A 17,444-nucleotide genomic window follows, 5' to 3' on the forward strand; every position below is an offset into this window, starting at 1 on the left:
GATGGTAAACTCTCCTTATTTTCTACCACCTCTCTGGTCCATCTACTTTAGTCTGTTTCTTGGCCTGCATTTCCCCCTCCCCCCACCCTGTCCCTGAAGCAGTGCTTCCTGATAGTTTGGAATCATGGCATGCAAGAAAATGATTATGTTTGTGTAGCACAATGGAGAGACGTGGTGGGAATTTAGAGCTCTGAGCAGGCTGTGAGCAGTTGGTGGGGCTGGACACCCTGAGGGCTGCAGTCAATAGCTCCTCGAGTGGGAATCTCAGGCCTCAGCAACCGCCCTCCTAGATCTGCTCTTCTGGCCCTATGCCTCTTCCCCGAGTCCTCTGGCCAGCTCTCTTGGCTTCAGCTGCCGAATCTCCACTGGCAACTTCACATCTCTTTCTCCAGTCCAATGTTTTCCACTCTTCCTGTGTAACAAATGCATATGCGCTCACCACTGGACCTGTTCCCTTAGATGTCTGAGGCGGCTTCCAATGGATCCTGCCCAGGCAATAAATTCATTTTCCACTCCCCATCCCGCCCTTGTGTGCCTTTGTCACAAGGAACCGCTATCCACGTGGTCACTCCACATACAAACCCGAGTGTCACTCCTGAATGCTCCCGTGCCCCTCCTTCCCACATTCCACCAGCTGCCCACTCCTCCTGCTTTGACCTGCTGGATATCTGAGGTCCACCCCTCCTCTCCAACCCAAACTCACAGAGTCCAAATTCAGGACTTCTCTCTCCCCTGCGTCCCTGCTTCTGTTGCGGCCCCTTCCACTCATACACCTTTGCAGCTCCTGCTCGATGTGGCCTTTCTAAACACAAACTTGTCATGTCATCCCCTCTCTTGGCTCCCTCGTCCCCTTAAGACAAATAGCACAGTCTTGTCATGAGCCTGCAGCACTCACAGCCTTCGGTCTCACCTCTTACCCTTTCTTGGGCCTGAAATCAGGGCTTCAGAAACTCTGACCCACTTGTACTTTCCTACACGCCCCTGGATATCTTCAGCCTCCCTTCTTTGTGTCATGCCGCCCTCAGTTTGCTAGAATGCCTTTGCTCTCTTGCAGCCCCACCTCGACTTCCTGCAGGGCGCCTTCCTGGGCCACCTTCCTCCCTCACCATGGCTCCCATCATAACTCGTGTTGTCACTGAAGGAGCACTTCTCATCTTCTGTCAGTAATGTCTCTCTGTGTTTCACCTGGAGACAGTGAATAGGACCTGTGTGTGACTCACTACAGGTTTCTGACACCAGCCGGCAGTGGGCGTGACACACACTAGCTTCCCAGGCAGTCCTGACTGACTGAATGAAGGGGTGCATGTGCTGGCCTTTGAAGAATGGGTATCCTGGAGTCGGAAAGGTAGGTGTTCTCCTCACCTGCCCCGGGGGTTCTAGGTGGGGGGATGCAGCAGTCAAGACATACAGTCAGTGGGAGTCTGGGTCATGTTAGTTAATGCCTACAATGCCACCTGTTCTCCCTGCTTCTCCACTCCAGGCAGTAGTGAAAGAGGTAAAAATTTAAGAAGCACATCAATACCTTGACACATGCCCCACAGAACAAACACTAGGTCAAGGCCCCTGCTGCCACCTACTGGCAGGGTACCCTCAGCTCCTATTCTGAGAGGGCAAATTGCTTTTATTTCCCCTACACGGCAGGTGGCATATGCCAAGCCCTGTGCCTCTGCACATGCTTTCTCCTCTCTGTGCATGGAATCCCCACCAAGCTACCTGCCCAGGTGGAGGCAGACTCTATTCATTTTTCCCATGTTAATTGGAAGGCCGGCCCCTCTAGGAAGGCCTAAATAAAAACCCTCCTCGGCGATGTCCGCACATCACCCATTCCAGATTTACACACACACACACTTGGGATGTTTTATGACTGTTGAGGCTCTATGTGCTTGGCCCCTCAGGGCCACGACTTTGTGGAGGGAGAAGGGGTTCTGTGTCCAGCTCTTCTCTAGTTCTCAGAGTCAGTGGGGACAGGACTGAGCTCGAGTAGGTCTGCTGGGTGGAAATGTGCCCACATGTGAATGAATGAGTGAATAAGCACCTGAGGAGAGGAATAACCAACGCACTGTATTAGAGAGAAGAGAGAAGAATTGTGGGTGGGGTGTGGTCATGAGGGAGATGGCATTTGAGCCAGGGTTTTAAGGACAAGGAGGAGACTGACCCGTGGGGAAAGGAAGGAGAAGATGTGCACGGGACAGCCGATAGTATGGGCGAGGGCTCACACAGAGATGAACGGCAGGTTCCGGTGTTTGGGGAGAAAGGTGTGTGGTATGATGGGGGGTGGCAGCCGGATGGGAGGGTCACTGTGTGCTGGAGGCAGTGAGAGGTGTGGCAGAAAAGGCTGGCTTGCGCCAGACATCTCAGGCTGCTGTGCCCTGGTTCCCATTAAGCCAAGGGTCTTGGATCAGCGCTCTACTCCTTGGTAGTGCAAGAGACTCCTGCTTGTCTATCATGAGCGTGGGAGCTCAGATTTTAAGAGGTGCCTGTTTAGGCAGATGGCTCAAATGGGGCAAAAAGAGTTCTTGAAATGTGGAGGTAGGAAAAAAGTGCGAGAGAAGATCAGAGTGTCAGAGCTGCAGAAAGTGTGAGAGCCCATGGGTGTGAGAGACCTATGACTGGCCAGTAGTTTGCCTTCCAAGAGGACTGGTGAAGAGTGGGCTATGGCTGGACTCCACTAGGAATGGATTCGTTTGGAGCTGGATTCAATTTTGACAGTTCTAGGTCCCCAACCCTTTGGGGGAACACAAGTGCCTCCCCACGTGTGAAGTCATGTGTCACCACACATCTGGTCAGTGTGCACTAGGCCTCACTGATCCCCAGGGAAAAGGAAATGAGCAGCTTGGGGGGCTAGATTGTTGCCCAGACCCGTGTGGCTCCAGAGCTCATGCCCTTTGCATTCCCCTGGCCACCTCACTTGCACATCACCAATGATGTCCTCCATGACGACGTCGTACTGGACCACAAAGTCGGCCATGATCCCCGAGCTGGAGAAGGCAGACTGGTCTTGCAGTGTCGGGCGGAAGGTGACTCGGACACAGGTCTCTCCCCTCTCGATTCTGGTCGATGGGGGCAAGTCAGCCTCCCCTGTATGGGCAGGAAGGGTTGGGGTGGGATGGTATGGGGGGCTCACTAGCAGAAAGCCAAGCAAGGGGACGTCAAAACAAGCAGTGTCTAGGGAGGTTGAGAAGTAACCTCGGTACCACCTACTGCTCCTCTTGCTTGCAATGTCCTTGCACCTGCCCCAGTGCCATGCTCCTTCCTCTCCAAATCCTGAAACCAACTCTGCCTGCTCTGCCTCTTCCAGCAAGCCCACCCAGCCTGGCAAACCCAGCCCTCCCTTCAGCTCCCAGGCTCTGGCAGTCTGACCCTCCTGCACAACTATGTCCTGGCTCCCTTGCCATCCATCCTGATGCCCAGGGCCATGTCTCCAGGTGGAACAGCAGCCTGGCTTTCCTGCCAGGGAGGCCTTGTGTTGTGTGTCATGGAGAGAGCCAGACACACAGACAGGATCTAGGTTTCCTCTTGTGCCCCTTCCTGCTGTGGGGAGTTGCAGTCTGTCCAGGTGCTCCTGTGGGATAGAATTTCATGTGTTTTCTTCCCCTTGTGCCTCTGACTGTCAGAATCATGTGTGTGAAAATGCCTTTTAGTGCCTCATGAAAACACAGATGAATTTCTGGCCCCGGATGTTTGTTGAGCTGGCCATAAGATCAACTCCTCTGGAATTTCAGTGCAAGACAAATGTCTGTTTAAACATGCCTCCGTGCCTCCTCTTTCCCCCCAGAAAATGGAAACTTGGGAAGTCTGCCACCCCCACCCTTTCTGCTACAGCTGTCAGGAAGCTTAGGGGCAAACTGAGGCCCCATATTCTCTGAGGAGCCTGCTTACATACATTCCCTTGACTTCCTTCCTTTCAGAGGTCTTTGTTCTGTTTTTATCCCCACAGGATTGGCTCTACCCTCTGCTTTAACCTTTAAGGAGCAGGGGGGAGGGAGCTGCCATTTTTAGCTTAGGGTGTAAGAGTGCATCCTCCAAGGACTGGGGCTGCCTATGAGGCCCCGGAAAATTATTTACATTCGCTAAGCTTCAGTCTCCCCATCTGTAGTACAGGAACAGAAGGGGCTCCTATTTCATAGACAGCCTTTGTGGGGATTAAATGCAACTTCATGTAAAGCATCTGGCATCATACTTGGCTCGTAGGAATTGCTCAATGATTCTGAAGATCACAGTTGTCATCAATTCTTCATACTCTGCACCAGTGATTTGCAAGGAGGAATTTTCTCAAATTCTCACCATGGTCCTGGGCCACAGATGGCATGTCCTCATTGCACAGATGGGAAAAGCGAGGCAGACCATCTGAGTCATTTGCCTGCACCCCCACCATAGAGGGAAGGTCAACGCTGGGACTAGAACCCATGTCCGTATGTCCGTCTCTCCTCTGCAAGTGCCACACTGTCGCTCTGGGTTACCAGGGTCAGATTAGGCAGGAACTTTAAGCTCAACAGCTTGGTGAGGGTGGCTTCATGACCTGGGTGATTTCTCTGTGCTTGTCCACTCATGTCTCAGAGGAGGTGGGTAGGCCAGGTGAGTGGTTCTCTGACCTGGTCAGACCTCACGTTCATCTGCACACTGCTCACATACAGGTCCTAGGGCCACTCCCTGACCTACCGAGGTGGACTCCAGAGGGTAGGGCCCAGGGATCTGTATTTCTTACACAGTGATTCTGATGTAGCCAGTCTGGCCTTCCAACTCCTCTAGTTGGAATCTGAGCAAGGCTGGCAGCCAGGACATCTCCCAGTCTCACGGTGCTCGAGAAGACATCCTCCAGGACATCCTGCCCTGTATACTGTCCTCCCACTGCCCTTCCATTCTGGGGGGGATTCCAGAGGGGTGCCACATTGGCTTCCAGAACCCTCAGCATTGTCAACACATGATTTCATTGAGCCTACCCAGCAACCCTTCCCCTAATCTTTATGTTTTCATAAAGAAAATCACAACTCTGGGAAGTTGTTGGATTTGCTGTTTCACATAGCTTGGAAAGGTCAGACTAAGTTTATACGTCTAAAATATTAAACTTGTAACATGTCCTCTTATTATTGTTTGAATGGGGAGGGATCTTGTTAGTGAACTCATGGCAGAAGTGTTATTAGGTGGAAGCACAGGGAAAAGGGGAAGTGTCCCATGCAGGGAATGCCAGTCCAGTGGCTGGCCCTTAGTTCTGCCCACATACTTGGGTGGGTGTTGGTGCGTAGGCGGCTGGTCCTCAGAGGTGGTACATGAACATAGCCAATGCCCGTCCTTTCTGACACTGTGACCTCTATACTTAGTCTTGTCACCAATTGGCCAGGCCTCAGGCTCACCACCAGCTGGTACTGGCCCTTGTGCCGCTGCAGCAGTTCCTCATAGGCCAGGGAAAAAGTCACCTCTTTGCCTGGTGCCAGGCTGGTGGAGATGCGGAACTTTTCTGATTCCCGGTCCCTGGGCATGAAAGGGAGGAAGGTGGGAAGTGGTTGGGATGTAATGAGGGGGAAGAGAGATGTTACATGACCTAGTTCTCCCCATCCCCAACCTGGCCCCAGAAGACCTGACAAGACTTCCAGTTTTACTCAGTCCTTTGCCCACAGTTAGTCATCCACTTATTAATCTGTCTCCCTTATTCATCTTTGTAAATGTTCTTCCTGAGAAATTTTATCACAGGAATTCTATCATAAGAAAAAAGAAAACTGTCAGTGAAAATATGAATCTATAGTAGAGCATAAGGGGCTAATGATTTGTTGTTTTGCAAAAACAGTTCTCAATTTACACAGTATGTGTCTTCTCCTTCAAATAGACCCTCACACCCACTCCTCCCTTTAGATTAAATGTGTCTCAATATGCAGTAGTCAAACCTAATATTTACATCCTTGATGAAACCTTTTGGGAAGCTGAAAGGAAACATTGAAGGAAGACAATACATTTCTGCCAGCAGAATGGAACTCAGTTAGGAAACAGGATTTGCTTTAGAAAAATTTCACTTGAACATAACCTTACCGGAAGGTGCCAATTCTTAAACAAGCCACATCCTGCTGGCAGAAGGAAAGTGGAAATGGAGAAGTAAACACCCATTTATTGAACATTATTCTCTTACAGGCTTTGATATTCATTAATGTACATGATTTTCATGTAATCCTATGAAGTAGAGATCATTGTTCCCACTTTTATAGAAGTAGAGACAGAGACCCAGAAGGAACATGTGTAAGCCCTGATCACACAGCTAAGATGAACTTGCCATGCTTCAGATTAGAGGGAACCTTACCTGATGCCTACATGAGCAGCTGTCTTTCCCTGCTGATGGGCTTCCTCATAGATTTTTTTTGCCTGGTGCTTTTCTCTGACTTCTGCAATGTACACTTTATTGTTGATTGTCCTGATGGAGCAGGAAAGAAGGACAGACAGAGATAGAGAAATGAAAAAGAACAGGTGTAGAGGTAGAGAGGAAAAGAAACACATAAGGGAGATGAAGGAGATAGATGGAGGATGGAGAGGGAAAAGGACAAAATAGTACCATAAAGCAGGAACAAGAGAAGAGAGGAGAGGCAAGGGAGATAAAACCAGGTGAAGCAGTTATCAATATCTTTGTTTGTCATATGAGGAAATAAAAATTACACAGTTGGCAAATGGTGGACCTGGTGTCAGGACTTTATGTTTCTCAAAGTATTGAATAAATTCCATGTTTTGTACATAAAATAATTTTAGGAGGGACACAACTGAATGTTTTTATTATAATTGTTACATATTTGCTGTGATGTGTATTAAACATAAGTAGCACATTAAACCTATGAGCACGCAGACATTGTTGCTTAGGATAAGACTAATGTAAATAATCCTAAAAAATTGTATCCATTTTAAGAAAATATATTAACTACAGGGACTTCTGGCCAAGATGAAGGCATAGGTAGATACACTTTGCCTTCTCCCACAACCAAAAACTGAACAACAAATTTAAAAACAAAAGATAACCAGAACTGCCAGAAAATTGAGCTGCATAGAAGTCTGACAACCAAGGAGTTAAAGGAGAAACATTCACCCAGAGTGATAGGAGGGGCAGAGACAGGCAGCTGGGGAGGAGAGGACTCATGGCAAGGTGCTGGAAGGATCAGGGCAGGTGAGGTGATTGGCAGACCAGAGAAGGTGGTGGCTGGTGGACTGGGTGGTCCCACATTTGCATGTGGATAAACCAGGAGAAACAACTGGGGAGTGAGACAGATTGCACAACACAGGGTTCCAGCATGCAATAAAGCCTCAAAACCTCTGACTATAAATACCTGTGAGAGTTGGGGAGGCGGTGGGAGAAACTCCCAGCCTCACAGGAGAGTTTGTTGGAGAGACCTACAGGGTCCTAGAATGTACACAAACCCACTCTCCTGGTAATCAGCACCAGAAGGGCCCAATTTGCTTGTGGGTGCTGAGGGAAGTGATTGAAAGTCAGCAGAGAGCCAAGCAAGTGGCATTATTCCTTCTCAGAAGACCTCCCCAAGTATAGCACCACAATGCAGCCACCTGGCTTGCCATGCCCTAGTGAATACCTAAGGCTCCACCCCTTACTATGTAACTGGCTCACCCAGACCCCCCCCCAAAAAATGTGGCCCAAATGAAACTCAACTTTGATCTATTGAGCAAAGCTCCTAAAATAGAACTAAGTGATGAAGAAATAGCCAACCAATCAGATGCAGAGTTCAAAACACTGCTAATCAGGATGCTCACAGAATTAGTTGAATATGGTTGTATAATAGAGGAAAAAGTGAAGGCTATGCAGAGTGAAATCAAGGATGATGTGCAGGGAACCAACAGTGAGGGGAAGGAAACTGGGACTCAAATTAATGGTTTGGACCAGAAGGAAGAAATAAACATTCAAGTAGAATGGAATGAAGAAATAAGAATTCCAAAAAAAAAAAAAATGAGGAGAGGCTTAGGAACATCTGAGACAACTTTAAATGTTCCAATATCTGATTCATAGGGGTATCAGAAGAAGAAGAAAGGCGAGAAACTGAAAACTTATTTGAAACAATAATGAAGGAGAACTTCCCTAATCTGGCAAAGGAAATAGACTTACAGGAAGTCCAGGAACTTCCAGGAAGCTCAGAGTCCTAAAGAAGTGAGACCCAAGGAAGCACACATCAAGGCACATCTTAATTACCTTATCTAAGATTAAAGAGAGAGAGAGAGAGAGAATCTTAAAAGCAGCAAGAGAAAAAGGAGACAGTTACCTACAAAGGAATGCCCATCAGACTATCAGCTGATTTCTCAAAAGAAAACTTGCAGGCAAGAAGGGGCTGGCAAGAAGTATTTGAAGCCATGAAAGGCAAGGATGTACATAGAAGATTACTCTGTACAGTGAAGCCTCCATTTAGAATGAAAGGGCAGATAAAGTGTTTCCCAGTTAAGGTTAAGTTAAAGGAGTTCATCATCACCAAGCCCTTATTATATGAAATGTTAGAGGGACTTGTCTAAGAAGAAGATCAGAAATATGAACAGCTAAATGGCAACAAACTCAGAACTATCAACAGCTGAACCTAAAAACAAACTAAGCAAATGACTGGAACAGAAACAGAATCACAGAAATGGAGATCACATGGAGGGCTATCAGTGGAGAGGGGGAGGGGGAGAATGGGGGAAAGGGTACAGGGAATAAGAAGCATGAATGTAAGTACAAAATAGACAGGGGGACATTAAGAATAGTAGGGGAAATGGAGAAACTAAACTTATATGTACAACCCATGGGCATGAACGTAGGTGGGGAGATGCTGGTGGAAGGATGGGTGCAGGGTGGGGAAAAATGTGACAACTGCAATAGCATAATCAATAAAATATATTTAAAAAAGAAAATATATTAAGTACACGTGGTAAAATTCATGAAAGCAGAATGCAATTTGCTGCAAAATGATCTGGGCTTGACTAGGGAGGGGTCCTTGACTTCAAGAAGCTTAGAGACTGATGGAATTCTAATGGACTTATTTACCCCTGTTTTTCCCACTGCTGTAAAGAAAGTAATGAAGTGTAAAGGACTTCAAAGAATGGAGAGAGCACTTTTGCTCAAGTCTTCAAGAAAGGACCCGGAGTTTGTGGCCTTGGGGCTGGGCCTGAAAGACAGGGAGGTTTGGATAAATGATCCTCATGGTCCTTGCCTTCTTAGTCTCCTATGTTGGCTCCTTCTCTTCCTCTATTCTTGACCTTCCCTTCTCTTCCTCTCCTCTCCCTTTCCCTTCCTGTGTTCTTTCTACAGTCACTCTGTAGGTGAGGTTATCTAGTCCCATGGCTTTAAATATCATTTATACACAGATTATTCCTAAATCTATATATCTCAAGTGTGGACCTGTCCCTCAGACTCTATACTATATATGCAATTGCTTACTTAGTATCTTCACTAGAGTCTGCAACAACCACCTAAAGCTTAGCATAGCAAAAACAGCTCTTGGTATCTCCTCCACACCTCCAGTTTGCTCCTCCACTCATTTTCCTTATGTCAGAATATAGTTGCTCAGCTGAAAATCTTAGAGTCACGCTTTACTTCCCTCTTCCTCTCACACTCTGCATCTAATCCATCAGGGAATTTGGCTCTATCTTTAGATACATTCACAATCTGACTACTTCCCTCCACTCCCACAGTTGCTACCCAGGTCCAAATTACCAACATCTTTTGCTTGGATAAACACAATAGCTTACTAACTGACTTCCCTCTTTAAAGCATTGCCACCTTATTATCTATTCTCTTTATAGCAGTAAGAGAGATCCTATTAAATCCTAAATCAGTGTTCCTTTTTTGCTGAAAACTCTCTGTGGCTCCCATCTCAACTCAGACTAAAAACCAAAGTCCTCACAAGGCCTCCCATGACCCTATATAGTCTGGCTCACTGTCACTTCTTTAACCCTGTCTCTTCCTACACTTTCCTCATTCATTCTGTGTCAGCCATCCTGGCCTCTGCTGTTTCATGAATTTGTTCAGCACACTTGTGTCTCAGAGCCTTTTCAATTACAGTTCCCTTTGCCTGGAACACTGTTCCTCCAGATCTTTGCAAGTCTTAATACCTTCTCTTCTTTCAGGTCTTTGTTCAAATGTCATTTCCTCAGAGACACCCTTGATCACTCTAAAATAACACCTTCCTACTTATTCTCTATTTCCCTTGCTCCACTTTCTATTTCTTTGTAGCACTACTCATCCACAAACTGGCTTGTACTTCCTTGTTTATTTTTTCCTTGTCTCTTTTCTCCACTCTACTGTGAGCTTCTTGACAGCAGGGCTTTTGTCTGCCTTATTTGCTGCTGTATTCCCAGGGCCTAGAATATGGCTTTGCACACAGCAGGCATTCAACAATTACTTGTGGAATGGATATTCCAGACAGACAGCAGGAAAACACAGAATGTGTTTCAGGGAACAGCAAGTAGTTAGATTTGGCTAGAGCAGAGAGGCAGGGAAAGGAGGTATGCAGAGAAGTTTGGAGTGGTTAGGCCGGACTAGAGAATAAAGGGCTTTGAAAATGAGGCTCAAACTCATAAGGCAGTGAAAACATTTGCTATGGAGAATGAAACTCATGTATAAATCTTGAAAAGTAGAGGGTTGGGTCAAAGCTAACCTTTAAGGAGTGATAGAGAGTTCAGCGTCCTAGAGAACATTAGTGTGATTCTGTAAGAGGCAGAACAACGGTATCTATTTCTACAAATGGAGGAACTGAGGCACAAATATTGAAGGGGTGAAGGGGGAGAAAATTATTTGATCAAAGCAGCAGCTTCTGGTTACACTTGAGGTGGATATGTGGAGAGACCACTCAGATGGGAGATATTTCTAGGCAGCTGAAAGAGACCAGTGGCTGGGCTAGTGTGGGGGTGGGCAGAGCTGGCACCACCCCAAAGTCTCCCCCGGGGGTGTGGGGGTGTAGGGTGGAGTTGGTCTGGCAGCTACACACTGGGGTCTCTGTGTGTGTGTTGCCTCCAGCCAGCATACTTTCCACAGAGTCTGCCCAAGAACATTTCCTTCAGCCTGCTTTGCTTAATTTAAAAATGTTTTTTCTTCTTTTGGTGTTTTTTCTATTGAAGCAAAAATCCAAATTCTGCCTCATTGCTTGGCCCTTGCATCATTTAACCAACCCGCTTTCTGGTTAGCCTCCATATTCCAAACTTGTTTGACTTTGGTCCCCCTAGGTTCCCCACATGCAGTGATTCTGATCCCTTCAAATCTTACCCACATGAAAATCCTGCTTCAGGGAAGCCCTCCATGATTACCCCATAAATCTCCTCTGAACTCCCTGCCCAAGAGCATACCTCTCACCTCCTCCAACTAACCTGTCCTTTCTCTAGGGTAGTGCCATCTGCCTATCAAGGCCAGGAGATTTCTGATGACAATGCCCAGGCCCCAGGCCTGCTGTTGAGGCTCACAGGCTGTTTCCTGTACAAGGCCACCCCCTACCCTCTAGTGAGGAAGTCTGAGCAAAGGCTGAAACTATGCCTGTGCCAGCCTCACTCATCTGCCAAATCTTAGTCCCTCTCCCCAAAGCCAGGTACCTTTTTCTAACCCACACTAAGGTGCTACATGGGCCAATAAGGCCCTCCACCCCACTCAGTTTCCTCTTATCTGCTCCTCTTCCCACATTTACTGTTTCAAGGAAGTCACTGTCATTTACCAGGTCAGTTAAGCTGAAATCAGTTTACTTACTACTCATATAAACTAAGCTCTTTTTTCCCTGTTATAGTCTCTCAAATCCCACTGCCAGCGCACTGCTCCAGCCCTTAACATCCCTCATGGGACCGCTACCCTGGGCCTCTTACTGAGTTCCCTGATTCCCAGCTGACCCCATGGGTCCGCCCCCACTTCATTATCATCACTCCTTGCTTAAAACTTTGCTATGTCTCCTCATTATTGGCCATAGTTATTTCTAAAGTGGAGTACTCATGCTCCATGGGGTGCTGGGGATAAATCATAAGGGTGTGAGAAAGGAATAACATTCTATTTATAGTGCTTTTCTTCCTTATCCTTTGTTTATATTTTTGGATATGCTTTATAATATACCTAAGATATTTGCTGAGTAGTATATTTATATAATTTATAAATTAATAAGTATACATATTTGGGGAGTACATGTTCAACTGTTTCCTAATGGGTGTCCAAACACAAGATGGTTTGGAGACCATCAAGCAATGGTTACATACTTAGTCTGGCATTGGAAGCCCTCTCCCACCTAGTCTTTCTTTACCTTTCCAGTCTCATTTCTGACCTCTCTGACCCCAGCTAGTGCCCTTCACTTCAGTGACAGTGAGGTACTTTCAGTTCCTGTAATGAGGGAACATTTGCCTCTGTACTTTTTCTGCCCACATTCTGCAGTACTGCCTTAGCCCTGCTTGCTTGGTGAATATCTCATATTTCAAGCCTCAGTTTAGCTGTCACTTTTGTGAGGCTTTCTCTGACTTTCTAGGTATAGGGATAATCCTCATAACTGTATCCTGATAATCCTCACCATTCCTACCATCTTGTGTTCACACTTCTCTTAATTCCCAGCATACTTTATTAAAATTATCTGCTTCCTTTTTCACATCCCCCATTCAACTGTGTAGTCTTTGGGAGCAGGGACCATGTGCAATTCATCTTCCTCTTTCTACAGTACCCAGTGCAGTGTAAGACACACAGCCAGTGTTGGTAAATGTTTGTTAAAAAACATCAGGCTAATATTATCAAGGACTTATTATGTGCTCAGCACTGATTTTAGCATGCATTTCACATATATTAACTCATTTAATTCTTGCAGGTGGGTTCTAATTTTATGTAAATGAGATTCTGAGAAGTAACTAGTCCTGAGTCACATAGATGGCAGAACCAGGATTCAAACTCAAGAAGTCTGATCTCATAGTGTGTGCTCTTCGTCACTGTGCTCTGCTAAAAAACAAACAAAAGAATGAACGAATGTATGCATGAATGAATGAAGCAGTGACTTTGGAACCAGACTTACATAGTAAAATTGGAGATAAAGGCGAGACGAGGCAGGTCCAGGTCAAAGATGGCTTCGTGGGCCTCAGCATGTGGATTGAACAGGACAGAAGTGACCAAGGTGTGGGCATAGCGAGAAACCACAGTAGAACGCAAGGAATAACTCGTCATCAATAGCTGGGAGAGAAGGCAGGAAAGTGGGTTAGATAGACTCTATCCTTGACTAGATAGATTAGTACTTGGGAATCTGAGACTTCTGGATAGACCTTGGTGTAAATAGTAGAGAAACTGAGGTCTAGAGCGGGAAAACGATCTCTGTCATTCATTTTCATGGATCTTCCTAAGTGAGCTTTACCAAGTCTCAGACCAAAGACTCACAGAAGATCACAAATCAAGGGACCTTTGAATAAGTGTGTCTCCAACTTTAATGTACACATAAATCTCCTAGGGATCTTGTTAATATGCAGGTTCTCATTCAGCAATTCTGGAGTGGGGCCTGGGATTCTTCAATGCCTTTCTAAAAAGCTCCCAGGTGATGCTAATATTGTTGGTCCACAGATTTTGCTTTGAGTAGCAAGGCTTTAGAATATAACAGAACAGCTGTCATTCATTGAGTCACACTCTATGCAAGGCACTGTGTTACATATATATGTATATTAGTGTGTGTGTGTGTGTGTGTGTGTGTGTATTATATATCAAGTTTCCTGTTTAAGATCTTAGGTGTAAGACCAAAAGCATAACGAGCATTTGGCATCCATAATCATATTTAATCCCCACATTGGCTCTATGAGCTAGATACTATTATTGTCCATATTTTATAGATGTGTTCACTGGGCCCAAATATAATACACACCTAGTTTATTCTCAGTATGGGGCAGTGGGAAATGAGGGCATTTGGGATCAAATGCTGGTTCTGCCACTTCTAACCTATGTCCTAACCTCTAAGCGTCTATTTCCTCCTCCATGTGATGGGGTTAATTGAACCTATCTCACAGGGATGCTGTCAGGAATAAATGAAATCATAAATCTAAAGTTTCAAATGCAGCACCTGACATACGCTCAGCAAATAGTATTTTCTCTGGTCCTGGATTATCAGTCATGGGTCTGAGGAAATGGACTGAATACCCTTCTCCTATCCCACCCCCGAGGAGCAAAATTTCTCACAATCCCATAACTTTGTTCCCTCATCCCCAAACTGACCTTTGTGCTTGATGAAGGGGGGGCAGGAGGTCCCTGGTATGTCAGTTCAAGAACAGTCACAAAAAAGCTGACACAGATGAGGCACCTCCACCCAGACATGATGATACCTCTGGCCTGGGTCGGTTGTTCACGTCCAGAAGGTCTGAACCCAATCCCCAAACGCTTGCTCTTTTAAACCTCCAGGTATCCCTTCTCTTGAAAGGGAGGGACTATCCTGAAGGGTGGGGAAGTCTCTGAATGTAGCATTGAGGCCCACACAAGCCAGGATTGTCTAAGAGCTGGGACTGGCATCTTGCCTGGAGAGGGGCCAGTTCCATGCCTCCCTTTTTCCCTCATCCAGCTCTAAGATGAATGGAAACTAAACATACTGGAGTGCTGGGTCTGTCTGTTTGCTATGTTGGCTCAGGGTGGGGTTTTTCTTTCCTATAAACATCCACAGGAGCCCAGTAACTGAGGCCAGAGAAAGGTCACTTAGCATTGATCATTTTTTAAAGGTAGCAGGTATAAGAGAGGGCTTGGTGAGGCGAGGGCTTGGTGTGGCAAGGCCCCAATCCTGATCCTTCCTGGCACTGACTTTAACCTTGAGACAGGAGGGACTTAGGGTCTCACAAAAATTAGGGGTCCCACAGGCATGAGGCTTACAGTCTCCAGAATAGTCAGAGGCCAAGACAAGCTAGGGCAAGAGTGAGAATATAACAGAGTGGTTCAAAGTAGAAGTACTGCATTCAGACCATCTGGATTTGAATCTCAGTTCCATCACTTACTGATAGTAATATGGAGTTAATTAACTGCCTTGTAGCCTCAGTTTCCTCATCTACAAAATGAAGGTAATAATAGCATCTACTTCATAAAGTTGTTATGAAGATCAAATGCTTTGCATATGACAAGTGTGCGGTAAATATCAGATGTTAGGACTAGAGTGGGATGAGACCTGACTGAGATAAAAAGTGTGGGAATCTCCCTGTCCTTCTAGAGACTTAGGTGAGGGAGAGGTGGGGTAATGTCAAGTTGATAGATATTAGTCTGTCTGTGGGAACAAGGAGATGCTCTGAACTGTGTCTGCGGGTACTATGGAGGATGACAGTGAGGAATGGAGCTGAGAAAGTGGACATTACTTGAAATTCTGCACACAGGACATCAACGTCAGTCAGAACCTTTATCTCTCTGCCCTTTCCACCCACATAGAGCACATGCAGCCACAGCAGTTACTTCCAAGCAAATCTCGAAAGATTCTACAAACTGCGTAGGGAACACTCTGACTTGTTCTATGGCATTTGGTACCACAGAACAAAGCCTTCTCATTCTGGTATTTGCGTGACCTGTAATCTATTATTTGCCATGTCTCCAATGTCCACACTAGATTTTCTGTCTGAATTTTCTCATGGGGGAGAGCCCTAGAGATAAAATAGCCTTGATTATACAACAACAGAGAAACTCACACTGGCTACCTTTTCCCTTAACTAGGAATGGACAACCAAGGATCCTCAGCAAAATTAAGGGAACCTGCAGCATGACTAAAATAAGCAAATAGAATAACCTCACGGCAATCTTGGAATTTTGGAAACAAAAGAGAATTTCAGAAAAAAAAGATATTCTCAACAAAATCAAGAAGATATAACATGAGTGAAACAAGAACTAGATACCACAAAATGGCTACAATTAGAGAAAAGAAAGACTCCTTAGAAATGGAAAAGAACTGCTGAAATTTTTTTAAAACGGGGGGCCTGGGAAGTAAAATTAAGAAAATTTCCCAGAATGTAGGGCAAAAACCAAAGAAACAAGATAACCAAAGAAACAAAGAACAAGATAACACTTAAGAGACAGAGATTAATCCAGCAGGTTTAACATCTGAATAATAGGAGTTCTAGAAGAGAGAAGAGAAAAAAAAATGAAGGTTAATTTTGTCAAAAACATATCAGAACTTAATTTTCCAAAGCTAAAGAAGGATCTCCAAATCAAGTGCCCAGAACAGCAAACCCAGGAAACTGTGGTTCCAACCTAAGCAATTACTATTGCAGCAACCTCCTCACTGATCTTGCTTTTCCCTTTGTCCACCCCTGGCCAGTATATTTTCACAACAGCAAGAGGGAGCCTTTAAAAACCCAAGTCATATCCTCTCCCACCTGTGCTCAAAACCCTCCTGCGACTGTATTCCCTATGCAGTACTTTACACCCCTTGACTATTCTGTAGTTCCCAATATGTACTTCTCAGTCCCTTCACCTTTTTTACCCAGTCCCCTTCCCGCTTTCCCCTCTGTCAATGATCAGTCTGTTCTCTGTTTCTATGAGTCTGTTTCTGTTTTGTTTGTTCATTTATATTTTTCTTTAGGTTCCACATATAAATGAAATCAGAAGGTGGGTACTGAACATATCAGGGGGACAGTTTATAAATTATAGGATTGTCTAAACACTATATTGTACCTGAAACTAATACAAAATATTATTGAATGTAAACTGTTCTTTTAAAAACACCCTCCTGTGGAAATCCACTGTGGTTTACAGAGCCCTGTAAGCTTAGGCCCCCATTACCTATCTGACCTCATTTCCTATTACTTCCTTCCCTGCCTTCCTGCACCACTCTAACAACTCTGACCTTTATATTCTTCAAAAATGACAGACATGGGAAAAATAAAAACAAAAACATGCCAGACTCGGTCCTGTTCCAGGGCCTTCTCACTGACTGTTCTTTCTGGAATGTTCTTTCTTTCCCTATGCTTGCTCTCTCACCTTTTCAGACAGTCTTTCTATGACCAACCTATTTAAAACTGCAGTAACTCCCCATTATTTCTGGCACTCCCCATCCCTTTTACACTGATTTATTTTATTCCACAGCATTTATTATATTTTAATTTATTATATATTTATGTGTTTATCTGATTTTCTTCTCGCTCTCCCTAGAATATCAGCTTCATGGGTGCAAGGATGTCTGTCTTCTTCACTGGTGTATCCTGTCTTCTAAGACACTGCCTTGGCCCATAGTACACATTCAATAAATATTTATTAGAGGTATGAACACAATGCAGGCCAATAATTCAATAAAAAAGGAAGATTATTAGAAACTCTCTCTCCCCCCTCTCTCTGTAATTGTTTAAGAAAATAATGGCCCAAAAATACAGCAAAATAAAATATAAAATGATTATAAGAACCTGATAGAGTATAATTGAGATACCATTTGACCCTGATGGTGGAAACATTCTTTTTTGAGAGGCCCAAAGATTGTGACTTTGGACTCGAAGAGAAAGAAGTGTATTCCTGTCTCACAACTTGGCTGGGTATTGAAAAATATTTATACAGGCATGAT

General features: G+C 45.2%; 1 protein-coding gene across 1 annotated transcript in view; it reads right to left on the reverse strand.

The window, feature by feature from the left end:
- Nucleotides 1-14,242, reverse strand: part of ITIH6 (inter-alpha-trypsin inhibitor heavy chain family member 6) — a 31,946-nt gene extending 17,704 nt beyond the window's left edge. Inside the window, exons 1-5 of the mRNA XM_053667685.1 lie at nucleotides 14,144-14,242; nucleotides 12,966-13,120; nucleotides 6,287-6,397; nucleotides 5,222-5,469; nucleotides 2,909-3,078 (exon numbers count right to left, since the gene is read on the reverse strand). Of these exons, the coding sequence (XP_053523660.1) occupies nucleotides 2,909-3,078; nucleotides 5,222-5,469; nucleotides 6,287-6,397; nucleotides 12,966-13,120; nucleotides 14,144-14,242 (783 nt within the window). The remainder of the gene's footprint in view (nucleotides 1-2,908; nucleotides 3,079-5,221; nucleotides 5,470-6,286; nucleotides 6,398-12,965; nucleotides 13,121-14,143) is intronic.
- Between the last annotated feature and the right edge of the window lie 3,202 nt (nucleotides 14,243-17,444).

Source organism: Artibeus jamaicensis, unplaced genomic scaffold (genome assembly GCF_021234435.1).
Source record: "Artibeus jamaicensis isolate MK-2021 breed Jamaican fruit bat unplaced genomic scaffold, CSHL_Jam_final contig_1410, whole genome shotgun sequence".
NCBI lineage: Eukaryota > Metazoa > Chordata > Mammalia > Chiroptera > Phyllostomidae > Artibeus > Artibeus jamaicensis.